The 8,695-nt window shown below is 47.7% G+C and overlaps 2 protein-coding genes across 2 annotated transcripts; one reads left to right on the forward strand and one right to left on the reverse strand.

Moving 5' to 3' along the window:
* Positions 1–469: 469 nt before the first annotated feature.
* DFJ58DRAFT_749472 (major facilitator superfamily domain-containing protein) lies at positions 470–2,832 on the reverse strand (the record flags this gene model as incomplete). Its single annotated transcript, XM_041387657.1, has 15 exons — positions 470–530; positions 588–876; positions 925–1,238; positions 1,290–1,332; positions 1,392–1,492; positions 1,555–1,604; positions 1,660–1,731; positions 1,783–1,795; positions 1,852–1,893; positions 1,957–1,977; positions 2,031–2,136; positions 2,188–2,265; positions 2,315–2,447; positions 2,516–2,742; positions 2,823–2,832. 15 exons carry the CDS (start codon positions 2,830–2,832, stop codon positions 470–472), a joined length of 1,560 nt encoding a protein of 519 aa, XP_041237604.1.
* Positions 2,833–5,934: 3,102 nt separating this feature from the next.
* On the forward strand, positions 5,935–6,549 carry DFJ58DRAFT_633769 (uncharacterized protein; the record flags this gene model as incomplete). The annotated part of the gene is made up of 1 exon (XM_041381242.1): positions 5,935–6,549. A coding segment is annotated over one exon (615 nt), but the record flags the coding sequence as incomplete, so codon positions are not given.
* Positions 6,550–8,695: the final 2,146 nt, after the last annotated feature.

Genomic DNA, 8,695 nt, shown 5'->3' on the forward strand with positions numbered 1-8,695 from the left:
GAGTTGTTTGATAGCTAAGCGGTCACATGTTCAACTCGACAACACCGCTTGCCATCTATTGCCCATCTCGTGATACCGTCAATCCCCACACAGCATTAGTGCTATGCCCCTCCATCTTACAATCTTCAACATAACACCTGTCTTCAAGTCCCACAGACGAAGTGTGTTGTCGGCCGAGCCCGTAGCCATCCGTCGTTTATCGGGGAACACTACGACTGCCATTACGTCTTTTTCATGGCCTTTGAACTCTCGCAGGAGTGTAGTGTCTCGCAGGGGAATGTCTGGCAGGCGTGAAGGGGAACTTCTGTCCGGGCGTGTAGTGGTTGGAGTGGGCTTCAATATTTTACTGGTGTTGGGCGCGGTCGAGGTGGTCTTTGGAGGGATTGTGGGTGTCTTTCTCTAAGCTGCAGATCTATTAGGACGCTGGTCTGGACCGCCGGTCCTCACAAATAAACCTTGTGTAAAAATATTAATGTGCTGCGAAACGCGAATTCTTCCGCAATCGCGCGCCAATTCGGTAGAATATGAAACTGATGGTCAGAAATGAGGGTCAATGTTGCATACCACTTGCTGTTTGTTTGACTCACGGTAATGGCGCCATAATCGTTGAGAGGCCGGCCAGAAGGGCGGTAGCGCCAACAGTCCCCAGTTTATCATACATTGCTCCTGCAAATAGCGGAAATACAGCGGCAAATGCGAACCGCAATGCACTATCACTTGCCATGGCAGTGGCAGCGATTGGGCGGTATGCGGTAACAAGGTACGTGAACGTTGATGTGAAAACAAAATATATACCAGAGCCGAAAGGTACAGACGCGATGATTGGGGCAATCCAGTGAACTTGCGGATATGTAGTGAACGCGAGGCAGAATAAACCTGTGGACATGGTAAGCACCACGCGACCAAGAAAGACTGGTTACTGACCCACTGGCACGAGTATCGCTCCTACTTGACCCATAATAAGCCTGACCTCAGGAGGTGGATCACCGTTGTATCTGGCAGTTTCACGGGCATATAGTCTAGAAATGAGGACCATTAATATCGATTTAATGCCGAACACCAGAGAAAAGGGGACTCCCCTGTTCCAGAGCGGTTGTGTTGAAATGGCTGAAAGCATCCCGAGTCCAATCCCAATGAACGCTAGTCCAGTGGTTTGCATATTAAATCCATGAATATCTTCGAAAATAATGGGGAATGCTTGGAATGCCAGGTATAGGATTCCCAGAATAAGGGCATTCCTGGAATGATCAGGACTTGCACAAAGTGCCAATAAGTTGCATTGTCCTTACCAAGAGTCTAAAAGCAGTACCATTCGGTCAAATAGAAGTAATTCTAGTAAAGGTGCCACACTATTACTTGCGATAGAGCGGAGATGATCCCTGATGACTTACGAAACGGTTTGTAGCAACTGATAAGGATAGCAGAAGTAAGAGTGCCTTCCCGTCTATCCAAAGGAGCATAAAACTTCGGGTCGCCAGTCGACTTCCGCAGTCTGTCGAGCGGATTAATGTATCGCGTAAAGATGAGAAGAAAAAAGAGAACATCCACTCCTACCTCCTTGCCTTCTTCTTCAGGATTACTGGCACGTACGTCTCAGGAACAAACTAAATTCAATTCATAAATCAATCCATCTCGCAAAAGAAATACAAAAAAACGCACTGTAGCCAACATCAGAAACTCTACAAAAATCCAGCACAACTGCACTCGATACGTCCATTCCCAGTATAGATGCTGTCAGAAAGATGTCAAACGAGGATTAAGGATCAGGCCAGTGAGTCTAACCTGATTGATGAACCTACGTCATCACGTCATATCAGGAACAGTGCTGCCAAAGGAGCATGAAAAATGTACCCAGCAATCAACGGGCCAGCCACTGGTCCGATAAATGGAGATCTTCAAGATGATCAGTCACTCCATAGTGTAATTTGGCTGTTAGCGTTGTTCGAGTAAACCTACATGGTATACACAGCCATTGGACTTGGCACATGATTCAGCAGTATATCGAACAGAACGCAAATCCAAGGGCCTACCTTGCAATACTCGAATCCGGGAACATATCACTTACACTACCTCCAGCTACACTCAAAAAGGCTGATCCGCAGAATCCAGTGATAAGGCGAAAGACCAAGAAAACGGCTGCTGTTCTATTGTAGATCTATCATCCATTCCGGTAACAAATGTACTCACCGATGTTTGGAGCGAACACCACGGGGAATGTGAAGATGAAGAATAACACATAAGATATTTGGTATACAACATTTCGGCCTGCCCAACTCCTTGAGAGTATGCTTTTGGATAAAGATATTAGACGTACCATACACTTCGGACAATGGGCCAACGAGGAGCGGTCCACTTCCGAGACCTACCACAAATAGACTAATTCCGAGAACGGTCACTTCATGTGAGACATGGAATGTTTGAGCGACACCCTGTTCTGTGAACGCAGCCTGAAGCACAATTAGTCTCGACCAAAATGACATGTAAAATGACTCGCAATCGTAGAAGTACATGTCACACATAAAGAGGCGGAACTGATGATCAGAACCGCAAGCCACCGTCTGAACAAGGACATGTTCTGCGGATTATCCTCTGGCTCGAGGACGACGAGGTGTGGATCACCTTCGGCATTTTGTGAGGCAGACACGTTGGTCTCTGTTTTAGCAGCATCGTGGGGCTGGTCAAATGACCCTGGTATCTTTGTCAACGTCGACATGGTACGACACAAGCCTAAGGACTCTTGGACTATAAAAAAAGTGGACTATAAAAAAGTGGAGGTCAATATTATAAGCAGGTGCGAAGCGGATGACTGATATGGACCACACCAAACGCCATTGGTGGAGTATGGTTATAGCAGCAGCGGCCTCATGAGGTCAGCGTTTTCATTTGGCCATGGTGTTCCCAGAAAGTGGAGAGTCGAGATCACAGGCTCGTACAATTAATGTTGGAGCCTGGAGGCATCCCAAATTGGGAATGGATCGCATATAAGTCGGAGCGTTTCAATTATAGCCATGCGATATGTAAAACGATACGAACATGCAAGAAGGCTCGTGTTGCAACTCACCGCTAACGGCGCCCTACTCCCTCATAACACAATTGCTCTCACAAACGATGAGGAAATTTGTACCTATATCGTTCGTCATGAGCAGCAGCTGGTGGTATTAGTAAGCTCTAGTTGTGCAATTGCTAAATGCACGTTCAAGCTTAGGACCTTGTTTTCAACTCAGTTATTTGTTTCTAACGTTCTACGCGGTACGCCGATCTGTCATCGACCTGTGCATGCGGTCATGATTCATTATTTCTACAGGACATATCTTACGTGGAATCTCAGATGTTTGCGGGTTTCGTTCAACTGTTCGAACTTCGAATCCGTGCAGATGAAGTTCGTGCTGGGACCACGCCTCATCGATGCATCGATCATCCTTGACATGCGAGAATATTACGCTGAGCTGCGAGTGGTGGCCGACCCTAATACAGCAACTGCTACGACTTCAATTGCTTTCCAGGAGCGAGTCCATGTTGCAACTAGCATTAGCGTGTAGTACGGGAGATATTCGATATGATTTACAATCGGCGGGTAGTCTGTGACTCTGTGGGGAGCAGTTTTTGATTTGATTTATTCCAAGTCATGTCGTGGTACTTATCATTGTGGTTGATTTTTCCGAAGAAATCTCATCCTTAGACATCTGGATTCTTGTGAGAATGTAATCTGGAGCCATTTACGACAAAGGTGACGACGGCGGTTTTCGCGATGAAGCAATTGTGCTTGTGATCTGAGCCGCAGTATTCGGTTAGAATGCTTGATGGAAGTGTGTAACAACGGTGTTGTACGGGATGTCGGTGCCAATAGAAACTAAGCTGTATGTTCAACTCGACAACATGGTTCATGCGATTGTAAGTCTCTGCAGTACATATCAGTAGCTGGCCAGGGCCTGCACGATAAACTACGTCAACGTCCTGTTAATTATAATGATCTGTACCATTATATATAATTTTTATTCTCTTCAACGCATCGAGTAGCTCCGAGATGGTCTGGATAACACAGGAAAAGTCTTCCCACCCCATCTAAGTCTAACCTTGTTATTGCCCTTGGCAGCAACCAGGCCTAGGCATCGCTGCTATCTCCTTCATCCTTATCTGCCCTCCTCCAACGCCACACATTTGAAGGACACACCCATCTACTGGGCGGCCACTCACATATCTTCCCTGATATTTTCACCCACCACTCAGCGCATCTTCGATCCTTGTGTTGCTTCACCACCCGCACCGTCATGCCTGGTAGCTTAGAAGGCCAGTATTCAGGCTTAAGCTTGAAGGCTTAGGTGAGTCGCTACTATATCACCTTCATATCTATTTTGTGATCTTCACGCTCAATCTACAGTCATCGGCGCAAAGAAATTTCAACCTTCTTCCGGGCGACGTGTCCATTAATGTCGATTCGAGGAGGCGCTGGAGGCAGCGAGCTTGAACTTCTCCGGAACATCCGAGTCATTGGCCGTGACGGCCAACCGTACCACTATTTCAAATTTTCTTGTGACGAAGCCACATGAGTAGGTGCACCCGAAGCTTTCAACAACGGAACACCTGGGTGCACCTTGCTTGCCATGGTGGGCAGGACCGTACCCTGCCTCACAATTCTCATTTCGTGATGAGAGATAAACTCTGACGCAGCTCAGCATCATGGAGAGACATTTCATACGCCGAGTTTTTGTGTTCTTGTCGGCATGAAATACCGTCATTGACGATAAAGAGACGCCGACGAAGTCATTCCACTGCGCAGCTGGACTGCAATATTCATGGTTCGAGGATGTCGTTGGCACGCTATGGGAGGTCGACGACGCTGTCGCAAAACACGTCGTCAAAGCTTTCTACAAGAGCACGTTCAAGCACTTGAAGGATGGTGTTGTCATGGACTTTACAAAGGCGGCCCAGGCACTTGAGCGTACTACATGCTGCGAGAAGAAAATGCGGCTCGAGCGAAGAATTGGTTTCATTCATATCGGTGTGTAGTTCTACTATGTTGTATTGCTGTCGTCTGCTATACTTTTACCAGTCATTGATCATGGATTCTGCATCCCATTCTACGTAACGTACACTGGGATATAGAATCCAAAGTTTTGTACAACTTGAATTTACCTCGATACTCGCGGTGTAGTGATCATGCTTTTGATACCTGTCTCTCATGTTGTTCTCTACGTCAGTGTCATATACTTAAGTCACGATAAAAATCCTGTGGCTTCTATGCGAGTGAGAGTCAACCCGGTACCATCACTTTTGACCCAGTCTTTGAATCCTTCTGCACCTCGACGCAACATCAATGAAGCGCCCATAATCGAACAACCTCAAGATAGAGGCGCAGCTTATACATTGACTCACCTGCGCATGGATGCTCACTAATCAAAGTTGGCGGTTGCATCTACCTGTAACTCGGAGTCATACAGACAGGGTGTAGCTATGAGATCAGTCTGGGAAATACGGCAAGTGCTTAATCGACTTGGAAATATGTTTTATTTCATACTTTATCGAGCATCCTTGTCACCTGTTACTCGAGTGCAGTGAAATTTGCCCGGAAACAACTCAACTCAGTGACTAACCATGCACCGTAAGAATTGTGCCATGACGAAACCTCAACGAGTCCGTGTGCGTACCATCGAGTCTTGTGGGAAGGTGGGCTCTGTGGTTCGTGCCGCATCTGCATCATTGCTAGGATAATCTGTGGCGACTAACAAATAGTAATTTCCACAAGACAAGAGCACATTGTGCGACCTAGAAGGAACAATAAGTCCGCTCTGGCCACTGGCTCACAACTAGTGGTCCAACACACAATGTGCACCTATTGCTGTGGGTGTGATGCCACAATTCACGAGGCGAGTATTAAAGGCATGGCTCCTTCTAACCAGCTTAGCATCTCACTCCCCCATCATGGAGCCTGCTACCAGCTTTCGATTTAGCGACCTTCCTCTTGAGATTGCCCTCCTCGTCCTTAAATATGCGGCGGTACCGACATTTTCCCAAAAAGAGGAATATGCAGAAAAAAATCCCTATGAAACTGCCCTGTCTCTATGTCTTGTCTCTCGACTTGTGAGACGCACGATCCTCCCCGATTTCCTGCATACCATTTCGCTCCGCCGATGTGACAGCATGAGAATGTTCGCAATCTCTGTGCTTATGCAGAAAGTGTACGCTGAGGAAGAAAGCCATCTTTTTTTCGACTATACCTCCGCTGTAAAGAGGATGTGGATTAGTCACAATGACTTTACAGAACAACGCTTCCAGGATTCTGAGACCAAGCTGTACATGAACTTGCTAGTTCCGGTGTTGCTCGCTGTACCGGAACTTGCAATTGACTGGTACAATTTAAAGCTTGTTGTTCAGCTCGTGGAAGATGCGAGGACCTCCTGCGCAGGTCTCGATGCCGACCACAGACATTCTCTATTTCCCGGGAAAACCCAAAGTCTGACGATAATGGGTCACTCCACCGACTGGGAGATCTTCAAGCACGTTCGAAAAGGATCTATATTCCTCGCGTCAATCCCCCATCTCACCTACCTGGCCAATATTGGGACGGGGGGAGACACTTTTCGCGACATCAGCATGGGGTTAGTATCCCCCGAACACCCGCTGCGTATGTGGATGCGCGACATTCCGTGGGCTTGCATGAAGAGCCTTGAAACATTTTCAGTAGTCTACCCGCACCTGAGTGCCCCTTACGACATACTTGCATATATCGATGACGCAAGGGGACAAGACTTGCACGTGGAGCGGCTCACGGTCTCTGCTTCCCTGTTCAGACAGGACCCTGAAAACTTCCCGTGGGTGACACCGCCGTTTCCTGTCACCGGTGCTGGCAAGAAGAGTACTCCATCGGATGGTGTTTCCTTCGAGGTGACGAATGATCGGGTAAACTTTTGGCAGTTTTTTTACATGTGGGATAAAGCTTGGGCCTGCGGGTTAACCGACTGAGGACGGGTAGCGGGTGTTATGGAGATGATGATAGATGGGTTGATATTACTTATCTTGGATGTATACTTGCTCGCAATTGCGTTTCCTTCTTACTGTACATGTACTATGGATTTATCACACCAATAAAAGCAGGCGCCCGGTGAACGACCGCATGTCTTGTCAGTGATGGAGGCAACCGGCGACGTTGAAGTTTGAGTCACTGTTGAACAGCCCAGATGACATTAGCAAAACAGTACCCCCATGCCGAACGGCCCAAGGACTAAGCTGCAAGTAGGCTCGTCACAATATCACTGGAACAGAGCCATAGACAGAGATGTGTATGCGGGCACTAAGAGGTTTTCAAGTTGTGGCAGGCTCCGTCGCTCTACAACCAAACCATCCGTCGTTTCATCCTCATTAGCATGCACTAATTCTCATTCACAAAGTAGATAGTACATGACATCGGAGAATAATTACGAGTCTATCAAAGATCGATCGCGCAGCGCCTGGCACATGGTAATCGGGATGAGAGCATTGGTGAAAGAACCGGTGTAAGACTCACTTGGTCTCTCGGCGGTCCAGGTATATGGACTATTGATTCCATGGTGACATTCCAAAACACCCGCGATAACAGCCCTTTGAACGCATGGCTCCGTAGCATCTCCGGTGAGGGCTCGCTAAGGTTAGCGACCGGTTACACTGGTGATTGTGTAATGTGCGATTCCGATGATGATAAACTCGGGAGGGGATTGGCGAATGAGAAAACTAAAACAAGTTGGGCCGGGATCAGGCGAAGCTTGAAGTAGAGATGAATCACGAGCAGAACGCTGGAAGTAAAGCGCTCCTCTGTGATAGAATTAGTGATGAGCGGGAGACGCCACAAGAGAGAACTTCAGCTGTATCCGGTGCACAAGCAGTTCTTGAGAAGGGGTGGGATGAAGGAGTGATATCGCAGTAAGCTATATGCATGCCTTGAAAGGAGTAACATGGTGATATGCTGGAGTAGTTGCTAGATACGAAAAACAACGATATCCATGCACTCATGTAGGATAGATGGTCGGTTTGGGGCGCCGGGAAGCACCGACTGCTTGCAATGGGACACATTCCGGAAGCTTTGAAGACAATAATCCGAGGACGTATGTATGCACTGAGGCGCTGGGAGGGTATAGTGTCGAGGATGGCGGGTATGACAACAGGGTGCATTTTGGTTGCAACAGCGATGGAGGTGTGGAAGCCTCGTGTCCTGGGCGTCTATGGAAGCGAGGCAGGTTGACGCGCATAAAATCCGCACCTCTGCAACTTAGAGAAAGACACCCATAATCCCTCCAAAGACCACCTCGACCGCGCCCAACGCCATCAACCTCTAATAAAATGTCGAAGCTCATTCCTATAATCCTGCAAGAGTTCAAAGGCCATGAAGGAATCATAACGGCAGTCGCAGTGTTCTCCGATAAACGACGGATGATTACGGGATCGGTGGACAAGACACTTTGTCTGTGGGACTTACAGACAGGTGTTGTATTGAAGAAAATGGAGGGGCATCGCAGCAGGGTGTGGAGATTGGCGGTATCACGGGATGGGCAATTGATAGCAAGCGGTGATAAAGGCGGAGAGGTCATCATCTGGCACGGAGAAACTGGCGAATCACTCACTCAACCTAGTATCAAAGCCCACTCCACTTATATCACCTCGCTTGACTTTTCTCCCGATGGAACAGTGCTAGTCACTGGTTCATATGACGGAATGACGAAATTCT

The sequence above is a fragment of the Suillus subalutaceus genome, assembly GCF_016647625.1.
Source record: "Suillus subalutaceus strain FC151 chromosome Unknown DFJ58scaffold_174, whole genome shotgun sequence".
In the NCBI taxonomy this organism is placed as follows: domain Eukaryota; kingdom Fungi; phylum Basidiomycota; class Agaricomycetes; order Boletales; family Suillaceae; genus Suillus; species Suillus subalutaceus.